The sequence below is a fragment of the Diabrotica undecimpunctata genome, chromosome 8 (assembly GCF_040954645.1).
Source record: "Diabrotica undecimpunctata isolate CICGRU chromosome 8, icDiaUnde3, whole genome shotgun sequence".
NCBI classification, from domain to species: domain Eukaryota; kingdom Metazoa; phylum Arthropoda; class Insecta; order Coleoptera; family Chrysomelidae; genus Diabrotica; species Diabrotica undecimpunctata.
The window spans coordinates 54,162,202-54,178,405 of NC_092810.1; the positions used below are offsets into that span (position 1 = coordinate 54,162,202).

General features: G+C 32.9%; 1 protein-coding gene across 1 annotated transcript in view; it reads left to right on the forward strand.

Annotated features, from left to right (window-relative positions):
- The window catches only part of LOC140447557 (peptide transporter family 1-like), a 68,721-nt gene that overhangs the window by 32,370 nt on the left and 20,147 nt on the right, over positions 1 to 16,204 (forward strand). Inside the window, exons 6-7 of the mRNA XM_072540270.1 lie at positions 7,836 to 8,145; positions 15,119 to 15,554. Of these exons, the coding sequence (XP_072396371.1) occupies positions 7,836 to 8,145; positions 15,119 to 15,554 (746 nt within the window). The remainder of the gene's footprint in view (positions 1 to 7,835; positions 8,146 to 15,118; positions 15,555 to 16,204) is intronic.

Consider the following 16,204-nt stretch of genomic DNA (forward strand, 5'->3'; position numbering starts at 1 on the left):
TTTTTACTCCAATACAAAGCGGATACCGTTCAGACAGATCGACAGCTGATAACACTGTTGCACTAGAATCCGAAATTCATAAAGAATTTATAAATCAACAAAAAGTAATCGCAATATCTTTCGACATGAAAAAAGCTTTCGACACAACATGGACGCATTATATCCTCAAAATTATGAAAAACTGGAAAATAGATGGTAACTTCCTTGTCTTCAGCAAAAACTTTCTTTAAAACAGGTCCGTACAAGTAAAAACGAATGGATTCATGTCAATATCGAAATCACTTCATAATGGAATTCTTCAAGGATCGGCCTTAAGTCCACTATGATTCTTAATCGCAATAAATAATATAACAAACCACATAAAGCTTCCAGTATAAGCTAATCTCCTTGCTGATGATCTAGTAATATATGTATAGAGACTAGTTTAACTTTTTCAACTGAGAAGACTAAAGTAATAATGTTTGACAAAAGAAGAGCAGAATACAACTTAAACTTGTATCTAAATGGTCATTCTCTGAAACAAGTATGGACTTCACATATTAACAATTTGATCAAATCCTGTCAACAAAGAATAAACTTACTAAGAGTTTTATCCAATCCTAGATGGGGTTCAGATACTTAAATTCTTCTAAATTTATATGACATTAATAAGAAGCAAACAGACAACGGATGCATCTGTTATGAAACAGCAGATAAAAATCAACTAAAAAAACTGGATGTTATTCAAACCACACCTCTACAACTAATTTTTGGAGCCCTTAGAACTACTCCAATAAGAAGCTTTCAAGTGCTAGCAGGAGAAATGGCACTTTCTCGCAAGTTTAGTATCGGAAGAATCACTAGAACAATACACAAATTACACCACCAAGACAGTACCATTTTACGAACGAGTTAAAAGACTACCGTATCAAATTAATCAAATCACCTTGGCACCCATAAAAATATACCAGACACCCCCTGGACAGTTTCTTTACCAATAGTAGACCTCTCCTTACTTAATCATGATAAGCATTCACACATTTCTGCTGAGGTCAGACTTCAGTATCATGCAAATTTACTCAAATATTCCACTTACAAATTATTCTTCACTGATGCCTCCAAAGATTGCAATGGAGTAGCAGCTGCTACTGTATCAGAAAACATAATTTCTGCCACTAGATTAACTGACGGCTGTAGTATTTATACCGCAGAGCTCCAAGCAATACTTGACGCACTAAATCATTATAAAACCACAAATGAAAAACAAATACTAATACTACCAGATTCATTAAGTTCTTTACAGGCCATTGAACATGTTTATCCTACACACACCAATCTATTCCTAATTAAAGACGCGTTGCAACAGCTCCCATTTATGTGGGTCCCATCACATGTCGGAAAAACTGGTAATGAGCTAGCAGACAAAACAGCGTTTGAAGCAATAAACAATGTGAACATTCCGACTACAACAGATATACCAATATCAGATACTAAAACTTTATTCAAGACTCATGTAAATAAAATCCGGCAAAAAATATGGGATCAAACAAACACAAATCGTAAAAGCATCAAAACAGACGTATCTTCAAAAAATCTTCCTATACCACCAAAACGGAAAGACTCCGTTTAATTATCAGCAGACTCCGGCTTGGGCATACATGACTTACGCACGGGTATATAATCTCCAAAGAACCACAACCAATGTGCCAAAGATGCCAAACACTTTTCACAGTCAACCATATAATACTAGAATGTCCAGAGTACACCTCAGCCAAGGCGATATTCAAGATACCCAACAGCCTGAAAGAAGCACTGGTTACAAAATTCAATGAAGTTCTGTTTTTTATAAATTACTGTAAACTCTATAATAAATTAAAATTTAATTTTTGTTACATGTACATACATGTAAATTGTACCATATTGTTGTAAGTCATAACTTTTAAAATGTACCTTATTTTTCTCTATTTGTATCATAAACCTACCGCTAATAACCCCAGTGGTTGATGCGGCTAAATAAAATAAAAAAAAGAAAGTACAAAGCGACAACAGGTATTTACAGAATTCCCCGAATAAGGTAAACCGATCTAATAACGGCCCAGTTAAGGAATAATTGTCAAAAATATTTGACTTTAGACGTAAATATTAACAAAACGAAATAATAGAGAAAATGGATTTAAAGTATTTTTGATGTTTTCTTTATCAAAATAATTAATAAAAAAAAATAAAAAATGGGTTATTTATTCGCCAAAAAAAATTGTTTTCACTAATGTGATTTAATTCCGGTCTGTATATATTTTTTTGTTTTATACTGTAATTTTTTTGTAAATATGTATTTTAATATTTTAAAGAATAAAAACACAATTTTTATGTAGAAGAGGCATAAAAAACCTACATAAAATAAAACGAGATGTATGTAAAATCATCTGCAAAAATTTTTTTGTAGCCTTTTTTTGGACGTTTAAGATATTTTTCTGGGGAAATAAAATGCATTTTTAAATGGCGTTAGAAATTTTGGAGGAGTGACAAAATAAGATTCAGCAAATGTTATGGGAGATTGATTTTCAAAATATATTCAGAACTCATGAACTATTTTGCGCCATGTAGCTTTGACAGGTCGGAATATAGCAACATCAAGCAACTGCATGATATGTATGGAATTTGGAACCAGTGCTATAAACAATTTCATTTTCACGACAAAACATACTCAATACCAGAGATATTTGGCTAACATGTTCATCAGGTCGCTTAATGTTTTATTTTGCTCAACCATTTATTAAAATATTTTCGCTTTTCATCCATTCATCCATTCACTTTCATTGTATCCGATACCCCAACCTATTGGCATAGTTGGAACTAAATGTTTTGGTAACCTTGTATAGGGAAACAAAACCATTGGTGGTGGGATATCTCCACTTGCGAATATTGTTGCTAATACGGTCAGACCATGGAGCCATAAAAAAAGCTGTCTTGTCTCATTTGAATATTCGGCTTGGATCTTTAATCACATCTGTGATGCCATTTTGACTGAAATAATCATATACTTTCTTGAACCAATTTCTTATCCTTTCCTCTGTAACGAAGGAACGGCTAGCTGTCAGATTTAGCGGTACACGAGGTCTTACTTCCGGATGCTGGGTTAGGAAATGTTAGTACCATCTATTTCCAGAAATTACATTTCATTTCATTACATTAGTTTTCCCTCATCACTAGTTAAACCTAATCTTCCAATATTTTCGTGTTCACCTATTTTTGCATTATTTTATCTTTCAATGTACTTTTTGATATACAATACATCTTGGATGCTTTATAGGCTCTTGTAAATATTTCTTTTTGCATTAGCTTAGGCTTTTTAGTTCTGACCATGACTCTAGAAAAAAAAAATAAAATATGAATAATTGAGTCTTTTTTGTAGATACCATGTCAGGCTAAATTTGGGTTAAGCCGAAATTAGAGCACATGCGAAATAAAATAAAGTCTAATACTGCCCAGAATAAAACAAAATTATTGTAATGTTTTTTTGTAATTAGTTAATTGTCAGACTATATATTTTAACTTCAGTAAAAAAAGTGAATTTTTTTGGGAACAAATTCGAGATTTTTTTCAATTCTCTACCATTAGAAATAACTACCTGACTTTCATAGTTGTAAACTTCCTTTTTTTCTTTTATAGAAAAAAAAGTATGGGACGGAATTTGATAGTACGTTTTTGTTAATAGTTTTTTAAAAGGATATATTACTTTTTTTAATAATTTTTGATATTAAAGAACAAAAAGTTAAATTGAAAAACCACTAATATTCGTTATTACGGCCCATTGAGCCGGAATTAGATTAGCTATTAAAATTGTGCCCTAATACCGTTCTCATGTATTTTTGCAAATTCTACTTTGTTTTTGCCCAAAAACTATAGTGTTTTATAAAAAAATACAACTATTAACCATTTCTTACGAACAAACTTCTGCATGTAGGTGAAAAAATATTTTCTGTAATAAATTGCAAGCAAATGTTGTAACCAATGACCTTCTTAATGCTTACCTGAGACTGAAACAAAAGCTAGAACATGTCACTCCACCATTTATACATAAAAAATGGCCTAATAAATTTCTCGCTAGGATACACACGAGCCGTAGTATTAAGTTTAACCAACTTAAACGTCTTTACAAAAGAATTTCAATTTTTTGAATAGGCCGGATTTACATCATGAATTTGTATAGGCCGTTAATAGGTAATTTTACCTTACTGCATTGACACCGCGGTATTCAGCAACAATAAAGTATAAAGGACCAGGAAACAAAAGAGACCAAAGATTATGTAGCTATTGGATAAAAAATTTCATGGAAAAATAAATAAGTGACTGGATAATTAGACTGCAACAAACTTAAGTTTGGGAATATGACTCATACTCGATGATGCGCAGTGAATCGTGTTTACTAGTGTTACCATGGAAACGAACAGTGTATTGCTTGCCAGTGTCGTAGTTTGAGAAGTACGTATCACAGAGAGTGTTTGACATGTTGATTTGATCGTGTTGGATATTTTATTAATTTTTTTTAAATTGCTTAGTATATTGGTAGTAGTAATTAGTGTATTATTAAGTCATTTAGGGTATCTATAGTGTGTTTATTTTAGTTATTTATAATAGTTACTTAACAATATGGTTCCTAAAATGATAGGAACAAATAAAACCATTATACTTTTGAACAGATACTCTTCAAATCATCTCGAACAAACTGCAGGGGGCGAAAATCTAAAGACAATGCGAAAATCCGAAGACAATAGGAGTGCCCTAATGAAAAGTTATGATATTCGTTCAAAACAAATACAATATTTAAAGCAGCTAATTCAATGTTGATCTGAGGGTAGAACCATAATTTATACCAATGAAAGACATATAGGTACACATCAGCCATACTGCACCATATCACTTGGCAGATCAAAGTGGAAAAACTAAAGAAACCGATTTCTAAGGGTAAAAGGCTGATTATTGTTCAGGCTGGAGAAGAGACTGGATTTGTACCTAACGCTGTGTGCGTTAATATGCGTGTGAATTTTTAAATCAGGTGCATGTTTATAATTAAAAAGTCAATTGTTATAACAATAACAGTAATGTAAGCCATAATTACTTTTAAAGTTTCATAATAAATCAAATTCTATATTTGACAAAAATTTCATAAAAAGCTTATTAACGACTGTCTACGAAACTAATAACGAGTTAAAAATCGTCAACAAAAATATACAATGATTATTGTTATTTTAATTCGCCGAAGAATCCTCTAAAATAATTTTTACGATAATTTTATGACATTTTTTCCATCTGTATATGTATTATATTTTGAGCTTGAACATCATGGACATCAAGGTCTTCACTTGCCTCCCTATCATCCGGAGTTAAACCCTATCAAAAAAATATGAGCTTTGATAAAAGGTAGAGAGACAACTCATAATACAACATTTATTATAAATGATGTTGAAAATATAGCAAAAACTAAATTTTCAGAAAAAGTGTTATTAGAGGAGTGAATTAATGTATGTAAACACGCGCAAAATTATAAAAACATTTAAATCGAAAAAGAACATTTGTTAGACACTACGCTGTACCGCTTACGCAATTTGTTGTTAATACTGGTTTATCCGGAGAAAGCTTTTCTGAAGATGAAGATTGTTTGGGAAAGTATGTACTATTTCTTTTCATATTTTTACATTTAATATTTTTCTTTTAGTGTACTATAATGTGATCTAATTCAATACTGTATTCTAACGACTCTGTTAAAATATATTGCTTCCTGTTATTTCGTAAAATTGTTAAACTGGCCATCTCATTTATTATGTTTTAAGTGCGAAGAATTTGGCTTTTTTTTTGTATTTTGGGTCACAAAAATAGAAACAAGTGTACGGTTTCGTATTACCATGACAATTAACTTAAATAATCGCCACTCAAAATCGCAATAAAATAGAGTGATTTATTGGTGTACCCTCTTGGTATACAGACCACACGCAACGGTTAGAGGGTTCTTTTCTGACCGTCTTAAGTCTTAAAACATTTCATCCCAAGACAGCGAACCAAACGGACCTAGTGTGATAGGTTCTCGTCCTATCGAGCCTCGGCGGCGGGCGTCCCGACGTGGTATACGTATGAGATTTCCCTGGGTAAGAATAAGACATCAAAATTTCAAAGGGTAAGTCTATATTCTTTGTACAGATAACAATAATGAGTAAGACCAGTTAATTTCTTAATTTATTTACCGTTGTATTTGTTATTTTTCGCTAATTTATTTACAAACAAAATATTGCATTTTTTCTTCATTATTTATCTAATATCATTTAACCAGCGACCTCTTAAGTTTTATATAAAACATTGAAGTCAAATTCAGGAATAGAGATCTTAGAATCATGCGAGGAATCATAACTAACTAAATTCTTGTTTAGACAAATAAATATATTACTTAATTAGTTAAAATAAACTACTGATTTTTTTATATTATTAAAACCCTTCCTTCGGGGTAATGTTAATAAATTTTAAGTATTGATGAATGTTTTATTTATTAAAGTACTCCTAATATTTTACTCATTATTTTTCGAGTGCAACTGACTAAAAACTTCATAATAATTAAGAAATATAAAAATAAAAATGAACAAATTCATTGTTAATTCATTGAAAAATTATTTTAAATCTACCTGTTTCCGCCCGCCACTGATAGAAACAGTCAGCCCACCTGCGTTAAACACTACACATTCCCAAACTTAAATTTGTTGCACTCTAATAGGCAACTTAGACAAAAAAGTGGACAAACCTCGTGATAGTTAAATAATATAAACAATCTGGAGGGGGTCAAGTAAGCGATAATGATAAAAGATATATAGAGTTATGGGAACAACATTTATTGAGAATTCTTAATGTTTTTTTTAACACAAAAATATAAACAAATACGCACATACCTAAAAAACTGAAAACTTGATCTTTTTATTAAACAAGACCTTATTCTACTTCTTCCTCTTCCCTCTTCTTCTTCTAGTTCGATGTTTATAACAAAAAATAGAAGTGAGCGTTGTGGTATGCGGCTATGTTACAAAAAAAAAAGAAGTAAATATAACAAACTTATCAAGAAAATGGAAGTAAGAATTAGAAGTATGAGCTCACAACACAAAATGTATGAGACTTAATGCAGCATGACTAGCAGCATATGCAAGAGAATTACCAATTGACACTCAAGGAAGGATTCGGCTAATTTGCATGCTAGTAAAGGACACATTTTTTTTTTAAGAAATCTATCACGAAGACATGAGCCGCACATGAATCAAAAATTGATCCGAGAACATTTTCCAGGGCTTGATAGTAACTCTGTTATAGTTTTGGTTAATGCATCTTATCACAGCCGCCTTTTTGAACGCATTCCAATGATTACTGATCAAAAAGTGGTTAATCAGAGCTGACTACGAGAAAAATGTATTTCATTTGCAGACGATATGGCCAAATCAAAATGATTAATGACAATAATCAAGGAGAATTGTGGTAAATATCCTCAATATACTGTTGATTCAATGCTGAATCCAATTGAAGTAAATTAAGCTCAAATAAGGAAATATGTGGCGTGAAAAAATTGGAAGAATGCCGTTGCCACTAAATAAATTAAATCACAAAGTAGTTTTCATTTGTTTTATTATTTATTCAACTATTTATTAAACATTCTAAAATACAGAGGAGGCCTATTTATAATTAGATTAAAAATATAGATTTTTTTATATAAAATAGTATCGATGTGCACTTGCCAGTTGTCCAGCGACAACTCAGTTTTTTTTATAAATAAAAATAAATAAATTCTGGATATAATAGTAATATATTATATTTTTTTATGATTTCAGTGTGGAATAAAGAATAAGATGAAGTCCAACGTGAAAAAGGAACATTGGTTGGATTATGCAGAAGAAAAACACGGAGAAAAACTAATAAAGGATATTAAGATAGCACTCCATGTTTTAGTTCTCTTTCTTCCGCTGCCAATCTTCTGGGCACTCTATGATCAGCAAGGATCAGGATGGACCTTGATGGCAGTAAGAATGGATGGAAACATTGGATTCTATACAATTTTACCAGATCATATGCAACTCGTCAACCCATTGTTAATTTTGGCTTTTATTCCATTATTTACCTACTGCATTTATCCACTTTTAGGTAATTGGTAATGCCATAACTAAAAAAAAATTATATTTCTGTAAATGGAAAATAGTAAACACATATTTACTTGAGTCATAATTAGAAATAAGATGAAAATCTGAAGTTTTCTGAGGAAAACACTTCTCCTGTTAACATTCGATATGAAAAAAATTGTAGTGACGCTGTTTTTCAACTGACTAACATATTTTAGATTTCTTATACACACTGTTTTTATACATAAATAGTCCAATTACCATCATCCCTTTTTTGATCATTATTTACCTGTCTTTCAAACAATTTCAAATTTCTTTATCAGTTTGGAATAAATATTTTTGGGCAGGTACATAATTCAGAATTGTCGCCTGAAATGTGAGTAATAAAATATTTTCAAATGAATGAACGTTTTGTGTATATGTAATGTATGTATGTATATATAATATGTTTATTTAAAAAAATCCCTAATCAGCACATCCAGCTGGGGGTGGAATAAGTGTAAGGCAATTAAATTTTACGACTTTTTCGTCTGGGAATGTAGTATCATCTTTCATATTAAGAATAATATTAGAATTGCATAGATTAGATACAGTTAGCAGTTAGTCGAATTTGTACCTAATACCAAAGCAAACTGTATTAAAATAAAACCACACTTGTATAATTTAATACAAAAATAATATTTTGCAAAATAAATAAATTTAAATTTAAATAAGTTTAAATAAATTTGAAAAATAAACGTAGAAAGCTAAACAATCTTGGTAAAAAAAGGGAAATTGGTAATGAGCCATGCTGTTCTAAGTCACTTTCCAGCCTGGATAACATTCACAAAGAAATACACTCTTTGGGTGAAAATTCAAAAAATATTGTCCAACTACAGCCTTTGGAATTGAACAGCGCTATTTCCTCGGAAGAATTAGATGACTTTTTTCAAGTTATAATCGATCAACAAAACCAACAACACATATTATCATTTGACCAAAATGAAGATCACCGAAGCCAGGAAAATTCTGCTGATGGATACGAACAACTCTCATGGAAAAAACCTATTGGCAATCACAAAATTTTCAACTATTCTGCGGAAGCTGGATTACAGGCAAATTACGCTGCAGCTCTTATAAAAAAAATGTCCCCCTATAATTGTTTTTTCATTTTCGTAGACGATGAAATTATAGATGAGATGGTTAATCAAACTATTGATTCAATAGTCCCATATAACCTACAAGGCCAATAAATCAACAATTTATTGGCCTTGTAGGTTATATGGGACTTGTGAGACTGCCTTCTATTGACAAATACTGGAGCACTGACAATTTCTACAAAAATTGTATGGTTCCGAACATTATGCCTAGAAACCGATTTCAGCTCCTTCTAAGAATGTGGCACTTATCCGATAATACCTCGTGTCCAGATGGTGACCGCCTGCAGCAAGTCAAACCATTGTTAGATAAACTTATTAAAAACTTTCAAGCAGTTTATACACCAGGGCGTATATTCTGTATTGATGAGTCTGTTATTCCTTTCCAAGATCGGCTAGTAATGAAACCTAGTACATACCGCAAAAGACGCATAAGTATGGAAAGCTTTTTAAGCTTTGTAGTGACAATGGCTACACGTGGAATATAAGGATTTATGCAGGTAAGCAGAAAAATGAAGGTAACGCTTCTGTACCAACAAATGTAGTGATTAACCTATCAGAAAACCTTTTGAATTCGGGACGTACTATAGTAGTCGATAACTACCTTACAAGCCTAGAGTTAGCTAACATTTTACTTGACAAGGAAACTCACTATATTGGGGCGCTAAGAGCAAATCGTCGTGGAAACCCAAAAGAAGTAATAAATAAAAAATTGAAAAAAGGGGAAACGTTTGGGTTGGAAAACGAGAGAGGCATCTGCGTTTTGAAGTGGGGGGATAAAAGAGATGTCTTATTACTATCTACTAAACACACTACCGAAACTCGAGCAATTCAGCGACGAAGTAGTGTTGTTCATAAACCTCAGGCTGTAATGGAATACAATAAGGCAAAGTCCTCAATTGACCAGTCAGACCAGATGGCAAGTTATAATTCACCTCTACGAAAGTCACTTAAATGGTACAGGAAGCTCGCTGTAGAATTTCTTCTTCATACAACCCTCGTAAATTCTCACATTATTTTTAACCAACTAGCCGATAAAAAGATGAAAATAACTGAATTTAGAGAGCATGTAATAAAGTCGCTCTTAAGTTATGAAGACAATATTGAGTCACAGAATGATTCCGAAAGGGAACAACAACAAATACGAACTACAAGGAGATCGATGCAAACTCATACTTTGGTGAAAAAAGAAGGACCATATGATAAAATAAAGAAATACTGTAAAGGTTGTTATAAAGAGAAGATTCGGGGAAACATAACAAAAAATCAGGTCAAAAAAGTAGTAACTTACTGTGACACTTGTGAAGGTCAACCACACCTTTGTTTAGATTGTTTCAACAAACACTCCAAATAACCGATAATTTTTAATTTCTTTTGTGTTCTTATTTAACTTTTGTATGTATTTCAGTTTGTAATGGATATTTTTTATAGTTTTATATTTTTTACTCGAAATAAAGATATGTCAAAATTTCGATATCATTTTAGTCTCCCCTATTCAGCCAAAATGAAAACTGATATGTATATACGACGACTGTATGCCACAATGGTCGAATACTGCAATAATTTCGCTTCTCTACACGATCTCTAGCAAAACAGGAACTATATCACAGACCGTATCAAATCGGTCGTATACAACCGCCGTGGCATGCAGCACTTATTGAACTGTCGGTCGTATACGACCGCCTGGCAGTCAACCTGTTAAATGAAGCCTAAATTAAACAATATCGTAAATTGGATAATAATACTAATACTAAAAACGCAATTATTTATTTCATGATATATTTATTTCTTGACCATACAAAATATTTTAAACTGACTACGATTTAAATTATTCTGTATTTATACCTGGGGAACTTACTGTTCTCGAAGAAGCTTTGTTGATTGCACCAACTACTTTAGATTTTCTCGGATACTTAGGCTGCTTTCATCTAAATTACATACTCTATAACGCTTATAAAGAAACTCAAGCACGGTCATAGTTTTTTCCAGCAGGTCAAAATATGCATAGAGTATGAATGGGTCTAATGATTTCTTCCTATAGCCTGCTTATAGCATATTCTGCATTTTGTGGGATTTTTAGACTTACATTATGACGCTTCTTTAAGTTTAGGAACAAATCTTCTCCAGGTATAGTCTTTAAAATTTGTTTTAATTTTAATTTCTGTTACAAATTTTCCAACTACTTGAAAAACCTCTTTCCTGGACAAACCGAATCACCACTTTTAATGTGCTATAACATAGTGTAGTGTAGTGTATACTGAATACTGCGAAATGCGCTAAGCTGATGGAGACTTCGCAAAAGCGAATGCTCCTCAGGGCATCTAGCGCATATAGGACGGTTTCAAATAAGGCTCTATATGTCATTGGAGCGGTGATACCGATCGTTTTTTGTGCAAATAGCAAGCAAGGGTGTATGCGAGGAGGATGAATGGAAATATAGATGAGATTGAGAGAGAAAGAACGATAGTAGAGTGGCAGAGAGGATGGGTGAATGATAGCGGAATGGTAAGGTGGACGAAGTAGCTTATTGCCGATCTGAGGCCGTGGTGGGAATGTAAGTACAGGAAAGTAGACTACTTCCTGACGCAGTTTCTGACAGGACATGGTAGTTTTGGCACCTTCACAAATAGAATATTCAAATTTGCCTCGGCAGACTATACTGGGAGAAGGGAGATTTCGAAGGCAAATGGGTTGCGGGCTGGATGAAAGAAATATGGTAAACATAATGTTGAGAGGAGAGAAAGAATGGAGAGAAGTACACTGTCTGATTTCTGGGGTGATGAAGAAAAAGGAGAATGAGGACAGAGGAGGAAATTAAACCAGGGATCTGAAATTTATGGTTAATAGTATTTATTAGTTTATGGCCTAGCGTCTGAAATATTTTCTGATTTACGGTAATAGGTATGGTTATTTATAAGTTTTTAGTTTTTTATTTTAGCTGTTTATTGAGTGACAAGACCACCTCTCTGGAACGGTGGTTAAGGTTTTAGCCGGAACACGATTAATCCGGCACTACTCTGGGGTCTTCTGGCCTAGTATATTACTCGGCCAAAAAATGTCAGGGTGTCTTGCTCCGTGAGGTAGATGTCCAAAAAAATTTCCCCCACCGTTGCCTGCCAGAATTCAATGGATACCTTCTTAGGCTCTTACTGGAATTTGGCAATACAGCAATTAAAAAAATAGCACATTAATCGAAATTTAGGAACTTTTGTTAATACGAAAATATGGATATTTCACCCGTACCAGTACACACCAACTAAATGCCGAAAAAGAATTAGACAATCTGAAAAATGGAAATGTAATGTTAAGAGACGTCTCAGGTAAGTGTACTATTTGTAACAGTATGGCTTAAACCTCTATTTGAATTTAAAATCTCTTGTTTTTGATACACCAATTTTTCAGATCTGAAAAGAGTTTTTTTTTCTATTTCAGATACATCGGACAAATATCAAAACAACCGCAGTGGGAACACAAATCAACAGCTTTTGAGTGCAGAAAATTGAAACTAAATGAAATTGCAGGAGTCAACAAATGATTTCACTCCGATTCAACAAAGATTGCACAAGATGCCTTTATATTAAATACATAGTATTGAAATACAGGATGTAAAAAGACGACGTAAGTAGCAAGAATTGCAAGAAGGGAGGTCCAGGAGATCAGCGAAAACATCGACGTGCAAATATCTTATTAATTTAAGTGATAATACGGTTGTAAATGTCTGTCTAAAGGCATTTCTGAACATACTTCGTATTACATAACAAAGAGTTAAAACAATCATTGAAAATTATAAAACGGACAATAATGTACCCTTCTAAAGAAGGGGTGGAGACAGAAAGACAACAAAATTTTTAACTAAGAAGCAAAGTGTTATGGATTTTATAATGAAGTTAAAATGTATTGAGTGACATTATTACCGTGGCAAATCCAAACGGAGATATCTGTCTGAAAACTTAAACATTACAAAGCTCTATCGTTTTTACTCGAGTGATCCGTCAAATGAACCTGTCAGGAGAGTCTTTTTCCGGGAGGAGTTTATCAGGAGAAAGGCTTTCAGGGGAGGAGAAAAATTTCAATTCAGGCTTTCGTACACCACGTACACATATGTGTTCCACATATTTATTACTAGAGGAAAAAATTAAACAATCTGAAGGAGGTGAGAAAGCTAATTTAATATGTCAAAAAAGAATCCAAAAGCTACGAGCCAGGGCATTCTATAATTCACTAAAGGAAGAAAATACCAACATAATCACTTTCTTCTTTGACCTTAAGAAAAACCTATCCTTACCAAAATTGCCAGACCAGCAGACATATTACATTAGGCAGCTTTATTTACATAATCTCACTGTCGTTCAGTGATACTTAAAGGCTGCACTTGGGCCTCAGAACTCATTTAGCTATCGCTGGACCGAGGACCAATACTGGAAATCTTCCAATCATGTAGCCTCTAGTCTCTGCAATCTGGCACCGTTTATGCTAAACAGATATGTTAAAGGTAACTACTGTAAGGCTTGTGTGTGACGAATGTGGCGGTCAAATTAAGAACAGGATTGTGCTTACTATCTGCTTGACATGGTTATGCAAGCGAGCTCCAGTAAATATAAAGACAATGGAGGTCACTCATTTTACCTCCGATAGGATATTTGGATTGATTGAAATAGAAATAAAAAAACTTGAAGTTGTAGCAAATCCTGCAGAATTACAATGGAATGAAAGATTATATCACTGTTTTGTTAGCTGACCAAGATTTTAACTTTTTCGACTGTAAGACTGAGGCTGATAGCTTCATTAAAGCTACAAGGCAGTGGCATTTTAAACTTACCGAATGTAAGCGACTTTATCTGAAGGGATCCATAAAAAAAACTGGAGATATTTTGGTGAAAACTGATCCCAATTTCAACGTTTTAACTGGAGTGTTTAAAGCTTAACTAAGATTAAAGAAAGGTTATCTCGTATCAATCCTACCATTTTTGAAGCCGACAATATACAAAACGTCAGTTGGGAACAGTTTAAAGACGTCAAGAATTTGCTTGAAATTAATTTGGATGACACTTGGCTCCAAAATCTAAGGTTGGAATACTACAAAGCACCTTAACAGAACATGGATCTACCAATCGTACCTAACCACGAAGACTCATTCTCACAAGAATGATCTTTGATTTAACTAGGTACACCCATTTCAAATTACTTGAAAGCAGCGAAGTTTGTATCAAAGTAACCAAAGTTGCAGTATTAGTATCCCAATCGCCAATGTTCTTTTTTTTAATTTTCTCAGTAGATACTTGACAGACTCTAAAAAATGTGTGTCAAATAAAAATATCATTACATATTTACAACAACTTATAATAATTGGACAAATCGTAACCGAAACAGCTACCACACTACCACAGAACTTCGCGGTTCCTGTAAAATTGGTCAAGATGGAGATTGGCGACTTTGATAATAGGCGATTTATATAGAGATATTGTTACAAATAGTGTCAGACGTAGCTCATCGGCTAAAGTAATGGCATTTTAAGACGGAACCCAGAAGTTCAATTCTCGACACCGATAATTTTTTTTAATTTCTAAAAATTATACAAGCCGTAACCATGTTTTGGAGAACACGTAAAGCAATCAGTCCCCCTGAGCTGGAACAATCAGCCCCGGAACAATCCCAAAGGATCTCACATTGTATTTTATGTTTCGTGTATATTAATCAATATTGGAAATCGTTAGTGTTACTTTTTTCTTCAGTACCGAAAATATTTTAGGACTATAATGTCAAAATACATATTTAGTAGTATAAGATGATGTCCATAAAAATAGTAAAGTCAAATTAATTTCAGTTAAATTAAATTCCTATGACATTCTAATAATATTTTAGGAAAATGTAACTTACTGAAGACTTCTCTGCAGAGAATGACTTGTGGAGGAATTTTAGCAGCTGCTGCGTTTGCTGTTTCTGCATTTGTCATGATTGCTATTGAAAAAAATGATCCAGTATTGCCATCAGCTGGTAACATACAATTAAGGGCGCATAATCCGTCAAGCTGTATTATATCTGTTAGCACCAATATGTCAGAAATAAAGCCATTTACATTAGATCCAAAATCCTCATATGTGAATCAGGATATTGAATGGAGTGGAGAAAAATCTGTAAAATTTACATTTCATTCTATTACTAAAGAATGTAAAGATAGTGTACAAATAATTTCTCTAGCTGAAAAGAAGGCCTACGGTATGTTTATGCAATCAAATGGGTCGATTCGCTTTTATGAAGATGATGTTGCTAAAAGCAGAACTGGTTTTCCTTTAGTGAGGTATCTTATCTATTTTTTTTATTTAATGTTCACCTAGGTATACAGGGTGTTTTAAAAAGGTGTGCCATGAATTAAATCACGCATTCCGGGGACAAAAATAAATTGATTGAATCCAATTTACTTTACTACAAAAGTGTACACAAAAAAAGTTACAGCCCTTTGAAGTTGGAAAATAAAAATTGTTTTTTTGCATTATCTCCTAAACTACTTGACATTTTGTAATAAAAATGGACACGTTACTTTCTGGTTCTTAAAGCTTTCCTGTTCATGAAAAATAAACAACAAAATCTAAGCGAACAGAAAAATTTTAAGGTGGGTGTGCAGCCCTAAATCCCCCAAACTTTTGATTAAGTTCAAATCAAATGAATTTTGTGGCATGGTTAGTTTAACACATTATTTTTAGAAATTTTTTTTTGCCTCATCACTTTTTTCAAAAAACGGTTTTATTGAGTTCAAAATGACGCCCATTTTCTTCAATACACATTCGGTATCGTTTTAAAAAGGAAAACCGAATGCGCTGAAGAATCATATTTTTCTGACGAAATTGATTTGCAGCTTCAATTATTCTAACCCTTAATTGTTGTTCGTCCTCTATTGTTACAGAATACACTTTCTCTTTCATAAACCCCCAAAAGCAAAAGTCCATGGGT